The sequence below is a fragment of the Crassostrea angulata genome, chromosome 7 (assembly GCF_025612915.1).
Source record: "Crassostrea angulata isolate pt1a10 chromosome 7, ASM2561291v2, whole genome shotgun sequence".
NCBI lineage: Eukaryota > Metazoa > Mollusca > Bivalvia > Ostreida > Ostreidae > Magallana > Magallana angulata.
The window spans coordinates 13,949,655-13,974,355 of NC_069117.1; the positions used below are offsets into that span (position 1 = coordinate 13,949,655).

General features: G+C 34.5%; 1 protein-coding gene across 15 annotated transcripts in view; it reads left to right on the top strand.

Moving 5' to 3' along the window:
* The window catches only part of LOC128156409 (dipeptidyl aminopeptidase-like protein 6), a 113,859-nt gene that overhangs the window by 38,465 nt on the left and 50,693 nt on the right, over nucleotides 1-24,701 (top strand). For 2 of the 15 annotated variants that reach the window (XM_052818527.1, XM_052818531.1), the window contains exon 1: nucleotides 9,591-9,704. The exons of 9 other annotated variants lie outside the window; for them this stretch is intronic. In XM_052818527.1, coding sequence (XP_052674487.1) covers nucleotides 9,606-9,704 — 99 coding nt within the window. In that variant the 5' untranslated portion in view covers nucleotides 9,591-9,605. Of the gene's footprint in view, nucleotides 1-9,590; nucleotides 9,705-13,623; nucleotides 14,429-20,787; nucleotides 21,051-24,701 lie in introns of those variants that run through there. 4 more of the 15 variants (XM_052818528.1, XM_052818537.1, XM_052818525.1 and 1 more) reach the window with 4 other exon arrangements.

Genomic DNA, 24,701 nt, shown 5'->3' on the forward strand with positions numbered 1-24,701 from the left:
CATATTGCAATAACGTGCTGTTTGCAGTGACTCTAAAACATCAGTATCTTATAGTGATTTCTCTTCAATCCTAAATGAAATTTATGATGGTGTTTCAAATCTCTTCCATCGGGAGTGAAGTTACCATTGATTACGATCGTGCCCATTTATTTTCGTTGCATCATGTTTCAAGCATGGATCATTCTATCGTAAAATTTCCCTCTCGTGCTGTCAGTTTTATATCAGAACTGACAGATCCCACGGATTGGGCATCTTCCTGTCAGGATTGGTCCTAAGAAGATCTCTCTGAAAAAAAAATTTTCTGATTTGACACACGGATGAAAATGTAATATACTGCTAGATGCATGTAGAGACGTGACTGGTCGTAAAGTATGAACCTTTTCAGAGTTACCGGTCCTTTTCTTGAAAACGTGTGCCACAAACTAGATACAAACTAGATAAGTTCTACTAACTGTTCTTGTTTTGGCTGTGAGTTTTAAACAGTAGAATATTAATTTTAAGCTTGTTTTGGTCGTTCTCGTGTCTTACAATAATACGGTTATTGACAGCGGCCCCTTATAACACTAATTTGTATGTACTATGATGCAGTATACAAGTACATGTGCAACTTATTAATGTTTGATGTCAGGGAAAACTGTATGCCATGCATATTCGCCAACCTGTAATAAAGCTAGCTAATCTAAAGTACTGTTCCCGTCTGTCAGTAAACAGTTGGTCAAAAGAAGACTGATTTTCATAGGAAACTAAAGTAGCCTACCAACCGATAAATACTCTACGGAGGAATATCACTGGTATAAATGCGTATACAGCATCGCATATGCTGCATATAAACATTTACATGCAGCATATGATATGTTAGACTTATGTGGTTATAGTCAGCACAATCTTAAGAATTGCAAGAAAATCATAATTAAGGAAGACATTTTTGTGGCTTCTTTTTTCATGTCAATGATATAAAACACTACGCTGATCTCAATTTGTAAACGGTCGCTTTTTTATGCCAATTTCATTCTATATTGATTTATTGCATTCTTCCATTAATTGGATTATTGGGTCAAATTTGATATCAAATCCCTCTCAAAAAAATCGAAACATACTCAGAAAACAGGGCTGGAAAGAGTGCGTGTACGAGCTTAAAATTAGGTTGGTGGATGTTAATTATTGAATATCACGATACTCTCTTGATTGTTATTCTGGGACGCTCAATGACGAATTTTATTGTTGTATGGTGCAAGTGGTCCCATTGCCCCCAACTCCCAGTCCCCTTTGGTCCAGTGTTTTATTTTATTGACAGAGTTGACCGTTTTCTTGTGTGTATCGAATTTAATGGGAGCCATTTGACACTGCTTCTATACCATTGCTACATAGTATACTAATTAAGATTCCGCAAAGTGGTACACTGGTAGAATTTTTTTTTATAATTTTGTATGTTTTAGCTCACCTGAGCTGAAAGCTCAAGTGAGCTATTCTGATCACCTTTTGTCCGTCGTCCGTCTGTCCGTCTGTAAACTTTTCACATTTTGAACTTCTTCTCTAAAACCACTTAACCAAATTCAACCAAATTTGGCTCAAAGCATTCTTATGGAAAGATGAATATAAATTGCAGAAATGAAAGAAAAAATTTCATTGAAAGCGGAGAAAACCTCAAAACTGTAAAAAAAAAAAAAAAAAAAAAGAAAAGAAAAAGGGGGGGGGTGCATTTTAAAAAATCTTCTTCTCAAGAACTACAGAGGCAAATTCAACGTAATTTAGCATGAATAATCCTTATGGGAAGGAAAATATAAATTGCAAAAATTATGGGCTAATTCTGTTTCAAATCAGAGTTATTACGAAAATAATAAGAAAGAAAAGGCGTGTTTCAAGCAATTTATAGCATCCATGAGTCTTGGTAAAATGGGTAGGCATGACCGGGCCAGGGCAAAACAAAAGACTGACAGTTATCAATCTGCCAATCTCATTAAAATTTCAAGATATTTACTGACCAGTATATTTGTATTCGCTGTAAATATTGCTGCAAAATAATGAGTAATTGGAATTGACGATTGCCGATCTGCCCCGGCTTTTATTTTGCCCCGGCCCGGATTTGCTTACCCATTTTACCAAGACTCGTATTCCATAATTCTAAAACGAGGTTCTTTGTTTAAAGCAGCCATGACACTATATGATAAACGGGTCGATCTGAAAATGATGAATTTGTTTGTTGTGCAACAGTTCGTGTACGAAGAGAATCTTTGAAACATGCAAAATACATTGGTGCCGATTTTGTGAAGTAAATTGAGGCTAAATATTTCAATGTGTTGACAGTTTTCACATATGACGGTGGTGTTAGCTTGTTGTGATTTTCGTTTCGTTTTCATTTATGCTTTGCGTTAACCTGGGAACTGTCGCTTGTATTTCCTGATTTTTACGTATCAAATCAAACAGAGACTTCGGTAAATCAAACAGTTTACTGTTTACCTGCGCAAATTAAGCAACATCTGATGTATTTAGAAAGAACTAAAATGCAATTCATTCAGGCTATCGGTAATTCGGTATCATCTTTTGCGTAATGGTAGAATAATGCAATATGTTTTGTTGAGATGCAGTTTAAATAGAGTTTGATATCGCTGACGGAAATATGTAGGTATATACATGTATATGATTCATTTTGAAAAATAAATTGTGTTCTTTATCTGTTATAGTGCATGTTTCTTGTGTTTAATTGTTTACAATTTCTATTTACTTATCATATTTGAGTGTTAAGCTTCGAATTATAAGCAAGATACAGAGATTTGCTCACAATTCTATGTTTGTACACAGATCTGAGGCCATTCATTTTTTCCATTTTAAATGCCGAATAGGAAATACCAAGTTAAAAATCTTAAGCTGAATGTAATAAACTCATGTGAACAAAATATGACTCAAACCTAGCAAAATTTTGAGCTCATCTTGCTTATAATTCTACGATTGACGCTGAAATTTTGGTTCATCATTAGAAATTCTATATGAATTAGAGTATGTTAAATACTTATACACAAAAAATTAAAGAATCATGTGCTGTATATAACTACTCTCTGGGGCCCCCTCTTTATACAATGAATAATGTGAAATGTGAGTAAATAAAAACGACATCGTTAAAACAGTTTCCATAGTTCTGACTCATTTCTGTTGCGGGGATAAAAGAATTATCGCTATTCCTAAGAAAATATTACAGCAGAACAATTATCCTGGTTTGTAGCCATTTGTTATTTTTGAATAAAAATGAAAATAATGGGTGGGCCATAGTAAATTAGAGTGATGTGCCTGTCAATACGGTAACACTGATTTTTATAGCTCTTTAACATGTCACGTGACAACATTTTTCATTCCAATGTATTCATCAATCAAGTGTGAGTAAAGTTATAAAAGTCACGAGTTTACGCGAGGTAAACAACAGTCATTTAATTATTATGGAGAAGACAAATTAAATTGTTGAATATTTTTAATTTGAGAAATTGAGCGCATTGAGGTGCAATTTTCTTCTTCACATATATACATGTAGGATTTTTTTTTATAAAATACAATAACTATTATATTTTAAAAAAAAATACAATAACTACATGTAGTAAGTAGTTGGGGAAGAAAATGTACCTATATGCTCTCATATATTTTGATCGCTTTATTAAGTGGGGGAGGGGGGCAGAACGAACATACAGGGAATTAGAAGTTATATAACAGTGTACCCCTACCAAATATTTAGTTCTATATCTTGCGTAGGATTTTCTTACTCTGTGTAAAAACAGTATTTCATAAAGGTACAATGTCAAAGATTAAGTGTATGCAAAAATAAGTGTAAAATTCGAATACTGTACAATATTTTTTTTTTTTTGTTATTCTACCGAGGGCCATATGGCACACTATCTTTTGAACGCCCATTGTTGCTCAGGTGAGCGATGTGGCCCCATGGGCCTCTTGTTTTACTATCATTTGTGGTTCTGCTATGCTACTACTGATTTTATTATTCATATATTTTTATTTAAATTTTATTTTGGGTGATGAATTCGAAGAAAACGTTAAAGTTTTTACAGAAAATGTATTACACTAAGACAAGATAAGATAAAAGTTGCAACGCTTCATTTGTAAAGAATAATTGCACTAGTTGGTGAGTAATTCGGCGGTATGTTAACGTTTAACGTATACCCATTGCGTCTGCTGGACTTTGTAGTTTACATGTAGCACCTATACAAGGAAAGATACGGATACAGTTACTACTGAATTATTCATGTACCATCAGTCAAACGTTATAGCACAATGAACTGACAGCGTACAAAAACTGACTATCATCACACGAAAACCTAAATGATATTGCTACTCTAAACCCCCCCCCCCCCCCCTACTTAATTCACCAATGAGTACATGTTCTTCCATTGGGTTTAAAAAAGACATCCAGTATTTCCCAATGTCGATGTCGTCAGTAAACAGTTTGGCTAAAAAACCCAGTGATAATGTGATATGGTTAGAATTGAGCGTGCACCTATAGAACAATAATTGTTCTGCGATTTGATAGTTTTGAAATCCCGTGATGGCAACATTAACCTCAGAATTCTCTTCACTTGCTTCTTTCGTTGCTTGTTCTTAGAAGTACAAAGATCATAACGGCCTAATTTCCCTCGGGTAGCGACCGCTCAATATTTGTTTCCAGTACAACAGTCGTGCATCCCCTTTATTGGACCATCATCTGTAATTTAACAGTAATGTTGGTCTTATATTTGCTCTTTGTACGACGGAAATTTTTTTTAAATTGTGACCATATCCAAGAGTTCAGTAACTCCTGCACCGTGGAGCTTCCAGACACAGGTGTATGTACCTTAACCTGCGAACACACTCTGAGACATGCGATGTTACGGTGGTTCCAACATGCCTTATCTGACAGTATATAAAAAATGTCCATGTAATACGTTGGTCATCGTGATTTCGTACTTAAAAGTTTATTTTCTTTCCCTCTCTGATTTATGCGTTTATAAAAGATACTAGTTCTTTGTGCTTCTTTACTTCACATTGACATTTGTTTTAATCAATATAGCTTATATCGCCTTAAGATTCTACCTGGTTTTTTTATCAAGGCTTTTGTATCAGTTGATATAAGTGATCAAGTAGTATTAACATCTAAAGTGCAAGAAAACCTGGAATTGTTGATCGTTTCATGCTGCATTCATGCATATCAGAGTATCTGAGTGGCAAAATGAGGACTGTATTGGTTTAATGCAGAAACAGTTACCGTTCTTGCACTGCTTCATGCAGCACTAACGGTACAGAAATCCTCGGACCTCGGCACTCTAATCACAAATTCTTTGGCCATTCAATCGGGAAGAACCCTCTTGTTTTCCAAACTCTGTCAGAAAGGCCAAAAAAGGAATAATGAATACGAGGCAGTGATTGTGCATTGCATGAGATAAGTCTTGGATCCAGCAGCCTTGACATTGCTCCTGACTGATTTCTTTCATTAGATAATTACACCACTTAGCCAATTTCTTACCATCGATTAGCCTCATTTCTCTTTTCCCATGTGAGTGAACTCAATGGAATGTCACTGGAAAGAACACAAGATAATTGTGATGTGTTTGATTGACAGCCGTTTGGATTGAATTAGAAGAGCATCGGATCATTGGCACTGATTGTTGTAACACAGGTCGACATCTATCAGGGTTGTTATAACACATGTAGATATCTATCCTAATTGTTGTAACACATGTAGATATCTATCCTGATTGTTGTAACACTTGTAGATATCTATCCTGATTGTTATAACACAGTTCGATATCTATCATTATTGTTGTAAGGCATGTAGATATCTATTATGATGGTTGTGGAACTAAACATCAACAGGTGCAACTTTGGTGTATATGAATCTTAATCTATTTTAAGACGTCAATTGAAATAGAAGTCTAAGTACATTGAATTTCATTACCTAAAGAAAATGGGGGGGGGGGGGGCAAGATAGCGCGAATGCCCATTTGGTTTAGTTGTAAAATATAATTTTTTTTTCAATTTGTTTATTTGAAGGTTTAAATCAACATATTACAAGTTCCACTTTCTTCTAAAAGGTACTCTATATAACAATCTCAGAAGCGAACTTTATCAAAGTATTAGTTTTCCAAATAATTCATATCTATCTCATGACAACTATTTCAAACTCTTATTTGTAATTTTCCAAGACAAATTGAAAATTTTATATTTTCTGCATTAAGACAAAGTAAATTAAAGTAAAGCAAAGTAAAGTAAAGTAAGACAAAGTAAATTTTCGCGCATGCATTAAAAGTTATTTGTGTAAACAGTGACTTATACACGTAGGTCCAAAATGTTTGATTTGTGTAATTGTATACGATTCAATTGTAAAAGATACACATGTCACTATAATAAATGATTTACTTACTTACTAGTATTGAACACATTTATTATAGTCTGTCCCAAGTTATTTTTGCTGCATATTTGAACGATTTTTAATAAAAATACACATACCTGTGACTGAAGTGCAATTAAAATCGATGAAAGGGAAAATTTCCAAGATAACTTCATTCAAACATTATCATTTTTCCCTCGTAAAAATTCACAGGAACGAAAACAGATTTCCTACGGAGATTTATAATGGGGAATGTTGACATCTTTTCTCCATTCGGAAATACTCGGGATCCCTCGCGCAATTTTTCAACGTTATCATCCGGGCGTCTTCATCTCCTTGGCAATGGAAAAACCTCGTAGACTTTTTATTTTTAGCCGTGTACTGATACCCGACAAGCTAGAGGGGGCGTTTCAAAGGGGAAATCTTGGGATTTTTTCATACTATTGAATGAACATCGTCTGAACCAAGAGGTATTTATAAATATTGAATAATTTAAGAAAATATGCGGCAAAAATATCTTGGGACAGACTATAGTTACAAATTGATATGATATTAAATATACATTGTTTTAAACGATTTTTAAAAAAATATTTATCAGCTTTGTTAATATTTTAATTTGACAGTATCTTATCCGTCCTTATACTGGCATTTTACACGCCTTTTCTACCCATCTTCTTAAAAATTGTAGACCTTATTGAAATGTATCTTCTTAAGATTTTTCTATATTATTTTATTTCAAAGTTCTAGCAAAAATACCAAGCCATAGTTAAGAAATTAAACTCGTATAGGTAATAAACTTATGCATGACTACTTAAGTTTCACATGCATGAAATTTGTTTCATCCCAATTATAGCACATTATCAGCAAATATTACGAAGTAAAAAGTTTTTGGGATAAAATGGGAGGGGGGGGGGGGGTGGCATAGAATTATGTTATATGTATGTTTAGATTAATAAAGCGAAGGCTTGCAGTTTATAGTTGGCATAATCGGCTCAGCCTGGTGAGTATTTAGAAGATCCATCAGCTCATATGGTCTCTAGACTCCAGAGTTGTCGATCGTTGTCTGTCATAATCGAGGAGAGCGGGTCGTGTTGCTTACTTAAAGTACGTTACTGTAGTTTATAATATAGTCATAAATGTAGACATTATAGTATGCTAACAATCAATTTGATCTAAGTAATTATAGTAAATAGAATTTCGTTACTGTTATCATGGTATGCTTGATTAGCTTTTTAAAATTGCATGTAAAAGCAGGGAAAAAACCGCAAACTTCCTTATATTTTCGGAAGAATTCGGGTGCAGATGCTAGACTGTAAATGATCAAATATATAATTATTTTAGAGTAAGCAGTCTCATTTTGGTTGAAACAGAAAAAAGACAAAAAATGCCTTAAGTTTATTTTTAGTTCTGACACAAATTCCTTGTTTTCTTTTTTCTATTTTATTATTAAAGGCATTGGACTGAATCTACGTGGTCTTCATCATGAACGTATTGCTATTTCATGTAGACAATCATATCATTTTGATAATTCATACCATAATCATTAGATATTTGACGTTAAAACACTTCTTTTCATTTGGAGATGACGCTTTTAATTTAGGAAGAGATGTCTTCCTGATTTTAACAATAACTGTCCTATGATTCAGACTTTTACGAATACAGTACAATTTGTATATTCATGAGATGGTTTTATTAGCTGAATTAGAAACATCGGCTGAATTTTCTTTCAAGTTACAAATTCTTTGAACTATAATTTTCGATTTTGATGTCAATAAAAGTAGTTAAAAGAAGTTGCCACTGATTTCTTCTGTTCCCAATCTTTGAGGAGTTTTTAGCGAAAAACATCATTAGTATTGCCATCAACTCTACGATGTGGTAGTAATGAAATCAATGGCGGATGATCTCGATCTGGGTTTTAGCCATTAGAGGTCCAACACCATTCCATTAACTACTTTGTGCATAATAGTGATTTTCCTCCCTATACATTTTCACATTACTTTGTCGTACAAATTTAATATTTTGTGTTAAAACGCCCAATTTACTGCCGTTCGTTAGTAACGATAAATGATACTTTTCTAGTAATTCAGCCAACACAAGAACTGGGAAAGAGGGGTTTAAAATTACGATAAAAAAACACACACATAACATCAAAAGACTAAATGGTCAGCAAATGAACCATCAGATCTGCCTGAATTTTTTAAACTTGAATTTTATTGTCATAAGCTATTCATAACTTTAAGATTTTGAATATTTCCCTATATCTTTATACCGAACTCTTCTTTTCAATGAGATTAAATAAGTCTAAAAATGGCAACAACCATCGATCCCTCTTAAGAATTCCAATCTTGCTGCCTTTTTTAAATTGATGTTGAAATGTCGAACTGAAAAGTGTTTTCTCGGTGGACAGCAGTGATATAGGTTATTTTTCATATGTTGTAACAGGTTTTCCCTCGAAACTATGATACACGAAATCACACCTAATTTAAGAAAGTAGTCGACTTTAATGCCTCAATTTCGGTTGTGAAAGAAGCTTGAAGACAGGTTAGGCTTTCTTACAGTAAATTATACAACTGGAGGTGAAACTAGTAAGTTTCCGACGCCGCACTTTTCTTTTTTTCGACTGTGCTATAGTGTTAGAACAGATATAATGAGATAGAAGTTAATTATTTGAAATGATAAAATTCCTGGAGGATATGTACTTTATACGCAATTTGTCGACTAGATAATGACCATAGTTGCTTATACAATCATTAGTTGCATTGATACTCTGAGATCAGAATCCATGGATACCAGTAACGTGTCACACGCGGAGCCATGCACTGTCGTCTCAATCAATAACAAATGACAAACCATTTTCTAATCAAAAGATAATGCAATATGCAAACTAGTGTCTCTGCCCCATCCCTTTTTATGATGCGATCAAAATAACAACAACAACAAACATTAAATGCAGCAGCGGGTGCAGCTGCTTAATGATTCGAAAAAAGAATTTTTATAAATTTGCAAAAAACGAGCACGTATAGAGGCAAAGTGACGGCCCTTAGAACAAAGTGACTTCTCATGGCGCGCATTAGGGTTCTAATCTAAGGATTAAAAAGACACGCCAACCAGATGGCAGATGTACGTCAATTTGTGTTTATTAATTGAAAAAAAACGTGCAAATTCTTAAGAACGCAAGGATAATATTGCATGGTGGAATTTTTTTGGGCATCGTGCGTGTGACTGTTAGAGATTTTTGAGACGGGGCATGGGTTGGGCAGACTCGAGATCGGACCATGGCAAAGGAGTGGACAGGCGTACCATTAGTAGCCGGGACAACATCAACGGTGCCTTCATTACCCTAGAGGTAAATTTGGCGGGAATTGTTATCGTTTTGTAAGAAAATGACTACATGATGCGACTACTGAGCTTTTGTTGGTGTGAACAATACTTGCTGTGGAGATTAAAGAATGTCAATTTCACCGTACATTTGTAAAGAATAATCAGGAAAAAAGTTCGTTTGATAATTGGTAATTCTTAAGTTCACATGGTTTCAATCATAGGTTGTTTGAATGACATGGATAGGTATAATTAACAAGATGATAAGCTACCAACGGGGTCATAATCTTAACAAATACGTGAGAGTTTTGTCGTTTTTGCAATATGTCACTTTTTTATGCAGATGTCTGTTATTGATTTTTTTCCCTGTTGAGATAGGGACAGTTTTATGAAATCATTTTATGATGCACACATTAGAATTGCCGCGATTTGTTAACGATCCCATTGCGTTAATCTACACTGAGTGAAGTTGCTTGTACATTGCATTTACGAGGTTGTTAAAGCATCTAATTGACAAACATAAAATTAAAAGCATCGTGGTATCACCATTTTAGCTCCGTCTGAGCACTACAGCATTGATGACGACATGGTGACTCAATGTACATCTTGTTGATCATGATGTGAATGGCTGAATGCAATGCTAAGATTTCACATTTTCATTTTTTTTTAATATATTATTATTTTTTTAATTCTTTTTTATGCAAATATCTCAAGTGATATAGATTTTAATGATTTGATTTAAAAGTTTCGTTTGTCATTTTATTTGATGACAACTTCAAAAATGAAACATAATCAAATTTGCTGCGGAGGTCGAATAACTTGCGTCATAAAAAAAACCCAAATTGTATCAATGAAGCCATCAACATTAGTTTAAAATGAGTCGAATTTGTTTTCGATTGAAATCAACACTTTCCCGATAACTGCGTAACTGCTCTTTTGCTGGACAAAGTGACAACTAGATTGGTGAAATATACCCAACAGCGATTGTTCATGTCCTGCAACATAGCAGTTCCACAGTTTTCGTGAAAAGAGTCAATTTACTTAGTAAAACAGTGACGGTATATGAAGAATGAAAAAACCCTCTGTAACAATGAATATTATTATACTTTCATGTTGAATACTGACATCTGGTTGGTTTAGACGATGTTTATGATGCGTTCTATTACCCTTAGCGTTAGCAACACATTTGACAACGGGTAACACTATAAAAATAGTGCCTGTTTGGGAAGGTAACAGTTGAAATTGACACCCCGAGAAAACCATTGTCAACCTACGCGAAGCTTTCATTTAAAATGAAAGTATAATAAAACGAATTGTTATACTTTCATGTTAAATACTGAAATCTGATTGGTTGAGACGCAGTTCATAATCCTTTAATACCCTCAGCGTATGCAACGCACTTAGCAACGGGTAACATAAAAAAATGTTACATGCGCAAAAATTATGTGCGTACAGTTCGCTGTAGAATTCACGTTATTCCTATATAAAAGCAGTAAAATTTTCTTAAAAATTTTAATAAAGACATTCAGTATAACAAAATAAATAGTGCCTGTTTGGGAGGATAACAGTTGAAATTGACACCCCTCAAAAACCATTGTCAACCTCCGCTTCGCGTCGGTTGACAATGGTTTTCTCGGGGTGTCAATTTCAACTGTTACCCTCCCAAACAGGCACTATTTATATATTGTTACATGCGCGTAAATTATGCGCGTACGGTTCGCCGTAGAATTCACGTCATTATTAAAGAAGTCAATTATGAATTTGAAATAATGTGAATAATTAATAAATATAAAAGCAGTAAAGTTTTCTTTAAAATTAAAACATTCAATATAATAAAAAAAAATAGTGCCTCTTTGGGAGGGTAACAGTAGAAATTGACACCCCTCGTACACTTCGAAGCGTCGACTGACAATGGTTTTACCGGGACCGTTCGTGTTATTCTAGTCGATATATTCAATGATTTCTGTCAAATAAGATGCATTCAGTATAAGTCAATATTGTACGTACGTTTATTTATTGGACAAGACAGGTGTACACTTTATACATGCAGTGATTTGAAAACTTGATAATTATAACTCTTTGAATTGCTACTTTGTTGAGAGAAATCTGGTATTAGCACCAGAAAATGATTTTTGATTAATTTTCATGAAGTGACAGTAAGAACGGCGGGGATCTGTCAATATATACGACAAATCCAAGAAAATATTCTAATGAATTAATAGAAAAATTCATCTACGTGTACCATATGAGAAAACCTGCATATATAGTCTTTACCATGAGTTTTGTTGTTGTCTTTTAGCATCACGTGTTTTCTCCTCTTCTTTTTTATGGGGGGGGGGGGGGTGGAGCTTGTCATCGGTGATTTCAAATCATAGTCAACATCTTTAAGTAAAAGAGGGGATGGGGGCATTCAACCAACGAAGTCGAAATATGATATTTTAGAGGGAAGTTAATGATGCAATGTTTCAAAGCTGGTATGCAATATTGTCCAAGATTGTTTAGGAAGTCATTTAGAGGATGTTAGCATTGATTGGCGCAGTAAAAAGTTGCTGTTCGTGAGTTTCTGTAACCCGGCAATAGGCGTCCATTCTGCCCTAGTACTCACTTGTACCGTAATGATCCGCAGTAACAGCAGGGGAGAGAGAGATAAACCCAGGAGCCAGATCTCTCAAAGGCATGTTATTGATTGGTTTTTGTTATCAGTAAATTTTTGTTCTTCCTTTTTGGGCTAATTTTGCATTTTATTGAGCAAACACAAATTCATTAATTGGCCTGTTACTTAGAATCTATGCATCAATTAGAGGTAATCTTTACCTGTGTTACGCCACTTAAAGTCAATGAATGGAACAACTTGGCTTCCCCGAGTGATGCTTACGTTTTTATGTTTGCAATTATCGTAGTAAGGAAGGGAATTTTCAAAGACTAGTAATTTTTCCTTTCAAGAAACCTATATTTGTGCTCAGTTAATACGTACACAGCTATTTTCATGCAAAAATGACGTTTCGGAACGTTCCTTTTTTGACACGGAATTTGCAACATAATGCATGTGTGTAAATAGTTGACTTTGCTATGCAGATAAAAGGGATTGAACAACTTGCTCTGTTATTTATTAAAATTCTGTGAGAGTAGTTCTAATTTTGCTATGTAACGGTTTTAACACAAATGACACCAAAAATATGTGTTTTTATTGGGACTTGTGTCAAAAGAGTCAAGCTAAGTTACTTTAACTAGGTCTTCTATTTCACCAGTAATCGTATCTATTATATTTCGTACCCGATTTTGCACGTATGATACATCGTGTATTCTGTTGTACATGTAGTGCGAATTTGTTGAACAAAATAAGCTGCATTGTGATAAAAGAAATTGCTACCGGTTGACGTTTGTTCAGAATTTTGTGATCTCTGAGAATAATCTTTAATGATCGAAATAGTCCGTGTAAAAAGAGAATGTGCAAAACAGCTTGCGTCTGAACTTGTCGGTCTTCTGCTTGCAAGCAGACTCGGATTTCTCAATTTACTATCACAGACGCAGAAATACAATCGCTTTTCAAACAACGGAATTCATTTCTGTGTCTTAAATGGAGACACTGGTTTTTAGAAAAGGTTGCTATGAGACCGAGTGATTTCAGATTTACGATACTTCATGGAAGGCAATAAACAATACGGCCACAGTAAAACGCTAAAGAAGCTGGACGAGTCGGAAGAAGGCCGTCATCACCGTACAAAACAGTAATACCTGACGTCTTCACAGCGTTTAGGATTACAATGAATCAAGTTTATCCACCCGTGGGCAAAGAGTCAGACGTGACCGTAATAGATTGACTATCTCCACGTGATCATTAATTATCGTCTGCTGATATTCTAGCGGAAGAATATGTACGAGAGGGACAATTTTTTTCTTTAAAAAACTCATTGAAGACAGATATGACATGCGCTCGCCCACCGGTCATAACTATCAATAATATAGCAATGACGCTCTTGACTTGGCTGTGATTGATAAGGTTGAAATTATTTTCACAATTTAGCCATATTTTTTAGTCGTGATCAAGTGTGCAGCTGAAGCAAAAGAAGTTGACAGCAGGGACAAGAAGTTATTTACAGAAACAGGCCATTGTTTGATAAACACATCGTTGCTCTACTAGTACTGGTCGGACGATGCCATAAGGGGATCAAATTTGACGTCTGCTGATGCCTTTGGTCATCTGATCAGGAAGCGTTCTTGAAGAGCTTCCTCGAGCACAGACTAATTGTCAAGCGAGCAGATTAAATTGTATACTTTTTGCCAGATAATTATCTGCGTTTGGAAACGGGACAAATAGTGGAAGAAAACGTCGTATTTTATTGAGTTGCAAATCGCTAAAAACGATGGTCTGTACAAAGTTTTGACTTTGAAATTTAATGAACCGCTGTTTTTTTTTACTTTCGTCTGAGTGATATGAAGGCGTTCTGAAATGCTAGTGTTCGAACGAGAGATATTAATTTAATGTCTACACAGCCAGCATGCAACGCTTTATAAGGAACTCCCATTTGACATTTTTCGAAAATGTCTAATTTGCACCTGAGCATACGCAAACGTTCACAAAACAGGATTATGAATTGGAGAAGGACGGTCAGTTTTGGTTCTTGACGAGAACTTAATCCAGTCATTGGCAGGATTATAATGTCCAAAGGCCATAACTCCAGTTCCAGAATATACCGACGTGCAACCATCAGCAGCAAGGATGCAATAAACAGCCCTTTTATAACCGTCGAGGTGGGTAATTGACTTTCTAAAATTATTTTAGTCGACTTTGAAATTGTGGGAGGGAGTAGTTTGTGGTCTAACAATTTCTATTACCATGAGAGATGCCGATTGTTACACTATCATTTTATGTGATATGTTCCATTACTTATAACATCGTTGGGTATACAGTATCCGTAAGTTATCTGTGTCGCTAATTGAGGTATAAAATATCTCAGTCGGTTTGCCGCCTGCTCCCTGGTTAGATAGGGATCAATCCGGTAAAAGTACATTTGACTCAGCTTATAACATACTGTAGCTAGTATTCATTCTATGTTCTAACAAGTGTAGTGTATCGGTAAGCTATACCTCTTGTTTGAGCAATAAGAACGTTATTGTATTTTAGTGAATATCGAGTACTTTGTATTATTAATAATTCATTGCATTTTAATGTTTCAATCACACCATGGTTATCCTCGACCACATCAGACTCACCACAAGTGTGAGTCTTGAAGCCACTATCGGCCAAATCTTAGTTGTTCAATATCAACTGTTGCCATTGTTGAAAATCGTATGATTAAATTATGTGTTACTCCTGACACCTTACTGTGGAATCACCGTTGTTCGTGGGGGACCAATGTTCGTGGCTTTCGTGGGTAACCCTCACCCACGAATTTTCATCCCTACAAACGTACTGTAAATTCCTAATTAAACGCAAGGAATTTATATCCGCGTAAAATTGCGAGAAGCACCCCTCGCGGATTTTAAAACCTCGCAATTATTTTGTGAGAGTTGATAACTTTAGGAAATATCGATAAGGTGGCAAGGGATAGTTTTTTTGGTCGAGGAAATGTGAGGCAGATAGTGCTCATATATGAGATTTAATTTTTCAGTGGATTTTTAAATTTGCTAAAATTGGTTTGCATGCAGGGGACACATGGCCCCGACTGATGAGAATTTTGAAACATTTCAGAATAAAACAAGTACAACTTACATATAGCACTATAAAGAATAGCCAGGGACGGTCTCAAAATTTTCTGAAAAATTGCCCTTTTTCACATTTTCACGGGTCCAGAACCACGCTCCAGTCCCGAGCAACTGCCATAAACTACCATAGGATTGGTAGCTTAATGTATACCAATGCAAATAAACGCCAATTGATGGGGGGTCAATCACCTTCTTTTCGAGTGACATTTCGTGTTCTGAACCCACCCTACTTTTCAAGCACAAAACCGAAAGTGGAAATTTTGGCCACAGTTTCGCATTTTCTTTTTTTTCTTTTTTTTTTCTTTTTTTATTTCACACATTCTGCAGACATACAATGCATGATTATGATGCTTTAAATATAATAATTCAGAAGTGCAAAAAATTCTTTTTTTTGAGAGAGAGAGAGAGAGAGAGAGAGAGAAAATTCAAGTAAAAATTGGATTCCAGATGTTCCAATGAGTATCAAAAATCTCATTTTCACCATTTTTATAAGAAATAAATTTCTGTGTTTCATAAAAGAGCTTTAAAGACGACATTGCATTAGAAACACTCAACTGTTTCTCGGTACACCTTGCTGTGTAAATATAGTACTTTAACCAAAGAAAAATGATATTAAGGATATCTTTGTTTTTACCAAGGATGCCTAGAATGAAAGTTTTCTTGGTAAATGTAACCTGAAAATTGATTTTTTCTTCTAAATAATGTTTAAAATGTTCTAAAAAAGATTGAACACATTCACAATCCCACAGTATATGTTCTATAGTTTCCTCTTCTCTGTGACAAAAGGTACACATTTTAGAGTTTATTTTTTTTAATTTTGAATAAAAAAGAGTTTGTTGCTAAAATTTTGTTAATTATTCTGTATTGGAACCATTGAAGTTAACAGTTTTTTGTTATTATGAAAGGTAGTTTATGGATTAATTTCCATTCCATGTCCTCTATATCTAATAATTCATTCCACCCTCTTTTACCTGTTGTCACAGAGGTATTATTGTTTAAAATATCATAAAAAAAACTTTGACTTTTTACATTTCATAACTTTATGTATGTTTTCTCTAATAAGCGGGTTTGCTAATTTTCTTAAAGTTTGGTTTTCACCCAATTTTCTGATGTATGTCTTTACAGCATGGATTATACTTGCATATTCTAAAAAGTTGACCTTTACATTCGTATACATATCACAAAACTTATCAAAACTAAGAAAAGTACTACCTTCCTCAATGATATCATTGATGTATCTAATATTATTATCAAATAGTTGTTTATTAAAAAAGATTTCCCTCCAATATGGATCAAAGGGTTATAAAATAAAGGTGAGTCTGCAGTTGCACCAGACTCTAATATATTATGCAGGTCAACCCATGCCATAAACACATCTATCCAGAACTTGTTTTTTAATGATTTCAAAAGTATATTAATGTATTCAATACCACATGATGTAAATTTATTTTGATTAAAATTAAGTATGTTTCGCATTTTTATTCCATATCTGATGAAAAGTGCTACCAGTATTAAAGTGTCATATATCAATGAAATTGACATGAGCTCCTCTGTCCACAAAACGAATGCAATAAATATTCTAGAAATTTAAACCCCTCGAATAACCAGCCAAACCCCAGGTTCTCCATTTATTTCAAAATTTATACCCCTCAAATAACCAGCCAAACCCCAGGTTCTCCATTTATTTCAAAATTTTGACCGGGTCTTTCCTTCGAAACTATCCCCTGCCACCTAAATGTTCCGCGTCCGCGAATTTATATTCTCGTGATTTGATACAAAATAGAGGGATCGCGGAATTTAGTACTCGCGTAATATAAGAAATTTACAGTATATACAAACATTTGTTTAATATTTATTAACGAAAAAGAACTTGCTACCAACGAAATTACGTCCCAACAGACCAGGAAATTTTTGGCTACCCACGAACATTGACCCCAACGGATAAAAATGATTCCACAGTAATTCTTCGCGCGCTATTTAACGGGTGCGATGCTAGACAAAAATCTTGCTCGGCCCATGACTCTAAGGCCATATCCATGTACTATAAAGTTCTAGTATTTTAGAAAGGCTAGACTTATCTCGAACATCGGTAGTTTTAAATCTTTTTTAATTTTGAATTAAAATTTAACCACTTTACAATTTTATTCAATAATATTTCCATGTAACTGATGAAAAACTGAAATGTTAATCGCTAAGTTTTCCTCTCAATCATGTTATTTTATCGTACATGCAAAAGACATAAAGAGATATATTAGGAAGAAATTTGTAGCCAGTAATCTTGCGTTATTGGAGTGTAATTGCACGTTGTCAAAGGTACTTACACCCAAGAGGATCTTTATCGTCATATATTGCATTAAGCAATACGGATTTTCGACGGATTGGTTCTTTCCTTGTCTGGTGAACTTTGGTTGACTTGACAAAATAAAGTCTTTGAGTAAATGGACGCGATGTGCTAATTGCCTTACTTGCTAAAATGCATGTCTTTATGGGGATTTTCTCTCCAAATATAACTCTCGTATATTTCCATACACAAACAACGTATTTGATGGCCTTATGAGGAGAGTGATGATGTCATTAAAAGATACATTAGACTTCGAAGTGTTTTGACAAAGCTGTGAATAGATTTAAGCAGGTCATAAATTTAACGTTTGTCTTCAAACATAATGTCACAGCTAAATATAATTTCAAAGAAGATCTTAACAATAAAGACGTCTTTAAGGGAAGTTTTTGTCCAACACTTTGTTAGAACCTGGCTTTGAATTTGCTTCCGTAATTTGATTCCTGCGTCCGTGTTGATAAACCGTTGGTTGACCAATGGTGTCTTTTCATCCCTGATACAGCATGGAGATAAGCTTTCTTTCCTCTATCCTTTTGGCTGATATTTCAGTCGTCAGAAATTGTATCATGAATTTTTCACGGATAGTATTTCCATTTTTCTCTGGTTTCTTTACAATAATGACGGATTATTGTATTTGTAATGTGACTAGGTTTTCGCCTTTATGTCTGTCCCCGTAGACTAATGAGTCGACGGCGTGCGGAAACACATCGCCAATGACAAATTTTCCAAAGAAATATTTTTAATACAAAGAAGAGCTGTTTGTTTGCAAACTACAAGCATCTTGCACAAAAAAATGAAATCGATTTTAAATCTGGATACACAGTGTAAGTAAACCGTAAAATGAAGCAACCGACGTCTAGGGAGGGGGTGTAGTATTACGTGCAATCAGACCTGCGTTAGTAACGGTCATGTAGATCATGAGAATGAAAGCCGTTTTTCTCCAAGGGACAAACCGATAGATTTATGCTTCTTAAACGGGTGATTTGTATTCGCTGTAGATTGTGAATTGCCGCAGCATGCGTAAATGTACGTAACATCGGTCTGCATTAACACGGCGGTAGATGGTTTTGAGTAGGATTCTGTGTTATTTATGGAGTTTGATTGCTAATCTTCTTCCAAACGAATATATTATACTTGCTGAGTTTTCCCATTTATCGCGATTTAATTCATTGTTTGTTAAATCTGTTTCAGATAAGACATGGACATTTTGGTTGTAGAATTTTGGAAATGGATTCAATGTGTCACGCAAGCTTGTTATGTTTTTATATATGGTAGATATTAAGCGTGGAGGATACCAACGGCCACATTGTGATCTTAACAGAGGGGCTAAAATATGATATATATACAAACAGAAACACATAATAATTGAAACTTCAAATAAATGATAATTTTTCTAGTAAAACGTACTTTACATTTAGGGATCAAAATATCTTTGATGCAATTTGTATGTGCTTCTATTGCTTTGGAAAACAATGTAGAAATTTATCTACATATGTAGGTCAGTAATTTTTATAAAAAAAATTGTGGAGAGAGTGGTTCTAATTTCATAGTACGTATTCAATTCAAACTTCTTTGGCTCTAAGCTTACCAGAAATGAACTCAAATGTTGTTCTAATCCTTTGCGCGTGTGTCTGACCGTCCAAGTGTTTGACCGCCCGTCAGTAAATCTTTTATAACAGTTCATTTCTTCAAAAACCACAGAAGTAAAATTCAACCATATTTGCCCCAAAGCAAGAGTCACAAATGCCTAAACTATCATCACATGGATCGCGTTGTATTGTTTATAAGTCAAATCGGTGAAGCTCATATAGACATACAAGTCAATTGATATAATCATATTAAAATAAACAGGTCAGTTAAAAAAGCAAGGTTACACGTGAAGTTTTTCGATAACCAAAGCTTTCTAAATAAATTTACCTAAATTGCGCATTCTCTGATAACAATAGGTGAATTTACATAAAAACACAGTGTTTGATTATATAATACATGTAGTAATTAAGAACTTCTTAATGAATATTTCTCTTAAAAGACAATAAAAGGTAAATATCAGTATAAAATGATATTCATCTTCAATCTCTAAAGTACAATAAATTCTGGCTTTTTTTTTTAATTGATTAACCCGTAAGGTCATTGATTGATTTAAAGAAAAATAAATATTGAAAAATGATTATAGCAAGCAAGAAACATTTTTTATTTGATTGATATCAGCCTTTCGATAAACATGTCTGGGATGTCATTTCTGGGTCTTTTCTCATCCCAATTAATCCAACAGGTCTGTGGTCGATAATTAATTACCATCGAGCCGAGTGGCCTCCTTGTATGAAACTTACTTAATAGCTAATTAATGAAATCAGATAATACAGTTTACGCGCGATATTTATGGAACAGCAAGTGACAGAAGGACTGTAGTCACCAATATTATCAATGGGTGCATCCGACGGAAATCCAATTGGTAATAGAGCAATGTTTGATAAATTGGATTCAAATTGGCATCGTTAATTGTTATGGAAAGTGGTGTTTGTTGTTGTCAAACATATTCGCACGTCAAACGCGATTTAACGCACCATTCTTCGCTGATCAGAATTCCTGTCAGTGGGGTCGAAAAGATATTTCAAGAACAGAAATTGTTTTTGTCGTATTTTTGTCTGGACTAACAGGAGTCTAAAAGAGGCAAGATTGCGGACTTACTTTGAATAATTAAACAAAAAGAACCCCCGGAAAAAATCAGCTTGCTTTTGGAACAGTTCGCATTTAGATGCAGACTTCCGGTTTGACAAAATGAATAAGGCGCGGTAAAAGACCTCATGCGATTTTTCGCTATCAAAATCGACGTCAGTTGCGTGAATCTCAGCGCCAGTTATATAGTGTTGGACACATGATATTTTAAGAACCAGACGTTTGCGTGCAGCATCTTTTTCTATTTGGGCATTCTCCTTTTCATATTGATTCACTTGGCCTGTTCCAAATTGCAGGACATTAACATGCGGACCTTTCAAAAAATAAACATTTGTGTAATTATGAAGAAGTGTATTAAGGGTAATTACTATGTGCCCGGATAAAGGGGTTTCGTCATCAGTAGAGAGAGATCGGGTTTCTTTCCTGGAAGTTCGTTAGCAAGTGCGTGACACGAGATACGGTTCTATGGTTATGTCGGAACCCTTGGAGTTTTGTGTATAGTGTGGGAGGATCCCATCTCTTGGAGCAATGAGTATCGGGGTCCGTTTTCAGGGGGGTAAGGATGGCCTATACTCCTCGTTTGACAGACCAAGATGTGATTTAGCCCGGCAGCCTAGTCGGGACCACGTCAATGAACCGTTCTTACATGCTGAGGTAAACAATCCGTAATCGTTTCTTCCTCTACGTGTTATCATTATTTTTGTATTTTTTAATCTTATTTGATAGCTTTCAACAATTGCAATATACATAATATGTTATAATCGTTGATTTATTGGTTGAAAAATATCTGTCACGGGAAATGATATTCAATTAGCTAATAGAATCAGGATCACGTCAGTCATAGTTTTTAATGATGGAAAGATTGATATTAATTGTTTGATCCGTGTCGTTCATAATTACTGCATTGTTTCTTGGAAGAAAAAAGTCTCAATCATCATCATCATTAATTGTAGAATGGTTGTAGCCAGTGAATGCAATGATGATCAGGTATCGATTATGAATAATGGTTTTGCAGCGTAAAATGAATTGTTTTAATTAGTCAAAAACAATAATATCGTAAATTAAATGGTACTGTGAAATAAGGGGTCACTGAAAACCGTTTATTGCTAATGTTAGTTTTTTGACATAACAGATCTTAATTCAAGCTAATTAATTATTGCTGATAGCCTATATCTTATATGTATAAAATTATTTATAAGGTATCTGCTCGAGTCTTATTTTGGATTACATGTACGTTTGATTGGAAAAATAACGACTCTCCTCGCCACTGTCCTCGTCGACATTATTATTGTCGAAGAGCTAGAGCCTCCAATGTGATAATAAACTGACGTTAAAAAAAGTAAGGACATTGACCCTTGATGTACATATTGTATATTCAATTAGCAAAGTCAGTTTTTTGCATTGCATGTAATGTGTGCTCTTTTACCCCGTCTCTCATTTTGCACTACATTTCACTTTTGTATCTAAAATAATAAAAGTGGAAATTGTCTCTTGATTCAATGACTTTGCAATTCTATTTTGACTGGACCCTTTAATGTTCATTAACTGGTGAGTGGCTTCTTGCTATGTTTTAATATCCCATGAAAGTGGATTCCTCTCTCTGTAAGGTTGTGACTATTCTGGAAATGCTTTAGATTAGGCCTTTTCTGCATTTCAAAAATGTTCCAATGAAACTGACGATAAGAAATATATGTCGTTCTCAAAACCAATAAAACCGAAAAAGGAGATAATTAAAGTCAATATAGAGAAATCATTAAAGTTACTAAAACTATTTATTTTACGGAATAAAGTCTCAAGGGTGTTTAAGCGATTTTGAATTTAGACGGAGGAGTTTGCATTAAAAGGAGACCCAAACCTAATAAAAACTTGTTTCGCATGAAATCAGGACATTGCGATGGTAGTTAAACAAGCCGTTATCTTAAAGTTGCGAACCGTTGGGGTTCACTAATACAATACCATTTAGTGTTGCTTTTTATTTCTTAACCCTTTCATGCAGTATTTTCCTCTTATCTTATCACAGATCAAATCGAATCCTTGCAATCAACCAATACGCCAAAATTTAATGGTCAAAGTTACGTTTTAGCGAAACTTTGTGGATCAGATGATATTTTTTTAATGCTTTTAAGAATCATACATCTAAAGACCAATATGGAAAAAAGAATTTCTCGGTTTACTTTTGGTAGCAAAAGATCTTCTGAACAACATGAATTGTTTCATTTCTTAAAATGTTTTTTGTCAATGGGGTCTTGAAACATTATCTTGTTTTACATTCATTTAACAATAAGGAAAATAACTTTTTCCTGATTCTACTCTATACCACTTACCAATCGCTTGGGTGTATTGATATGCTTACTTCGAAACTCTGCTAATATTCCCATTCAGTATCATTGGAAGATTACCAGCATTAGCGTAAATTAATAAAACATAATATGCTCGCTAAATATTAAAGGACGCCAAATATCAATTTAAGACCACTTTTAGAAACTAGCAAGGGGCCAAACGTCGACAATTTACCCAGCCTCCCGCACAACGATCAACAAGGATAAACAACCTTGGGATTATAGCTGCAGTAAAAGGTTTAATGACTGTGGCACTTATCTACCTCGGGGATTGAACATAGGGATTACATGTTGTGTAGTGATATGGAATCCCCCTCTGCTTCATGTTTCATAACTTTAAGTGATGAATTTCTGCGCATGCACGATTGCGTATAACAGTTGTGTGTCAGCTTTGCCAGTGACTTAGAGAGGCTTTCACAGGAAAACGCTTTGTTAATAACTATTTTGACATTTAGAAATTTGACATATTCCCTTTAAAACAAACATTTCTGATATTGATTCATTTCACATTTTTAATTGAAAAATTGTAAAACGATGGTCTTTGTCTGAAATTAGACTGTGTGATTGATAGTCTATTTGTGAAGACATATTTGTTTACATTTCCTTATTGATGAGCTCTTGTAGAAGAAAGATTTTGATATTGTGATTGCTCGAATTTCTGTTGAATGTCTAAAAAGATGGTCGGCATTGATTTGATCAATATAGTTTGGTCATTTCTTTTTCTTTGAACACAAAATTGACCCTTTGGGATTGTTGGAAGTATGTAACTACGAGGGGAAAAGACATATCAATTGATTTTAAAATCAAAAATAGACAATGGCTTTTTTTCTGGTTTGTTCGTTTAAAAATCTGTACAATTCGGTCAACTTTTTACTGTAAAAATATTCATCGTTGAAAATTTTCTGCCAGTTGCTTACGGCACTATATCAAGCTCAGACATATACATGAATACATGGATTATTCCATATGAGCAATATTTTAGTGGTGCTGAGCTTATGGCCATGACTTCCTAGACAATCCTTGAACGTGAAACAAGTATACACAAAAGTAAAAAGGCTGCATCATTCTAACTCTTGGGACAACATTCCACAACTACCCTACATGAGTATCCAAACACTTTTATGCAGCACATTAAGGAATTGTTCGGCATTTATATATATGCCTCATGAGAATGAAACAAACCCAAAGATTTCTCAATCTAAACATCCCCTCTTACTTGTCAGGTTGAGAAAGCGGCTGATATACATTGTTTTTAAGGGTAAAAAAAGGATGACATGCCAATTGTATTTTTCCCCTTTTTCTGATTTCATTTGAACTTCTTTGACGGATTGTGTATTTTCGTTAAAAATCGTCAAAATGACAGTAACCTAGGAAAGAAAATAGACTCCCTGATAGGACTCGATCCATCATAATTTATATCCATTTCCACTTAGCCATGCAAGGAATATAAAAAATCACTATTAAAGAATGTTTACTGAAATGGCACACTTATTTTTCCAATATACGATAATGCAATTCATTATTTAAGTAATCTCGACACTCAAAATATTCGGGTTTTTTATTAACACAAATTCATTTATTTCTGTAATCAATTCAACCCAACCTAATTTTGAGTGATACTTGGATTCATGATTAAGATTATCTGCTATCAAATTATGCTACAGCTACTAGATTTCCTTTGTTTTATCGAAGTAGTGAATTTCTGTTTTGTAGAATCCCGTGTCCCGTGAAGAAAGCTTTGATGATATAAATGTAGACGTAATTAATTGTCCAAATGAAACTATTTTAAACCGCCTAAGTACTGTCTCAATGATTAGTTCATTAATGTACCGTTTATGATGAATTAACAGATTAATAAAAATCTATAGAAATACTTGTTCTAGTGAAGAAGAAAAATCATTTACGAAAAATGCATATGAGTGAAATATCGTTATATTTTACGAAGGTTAATTCGAGTACGAATTAT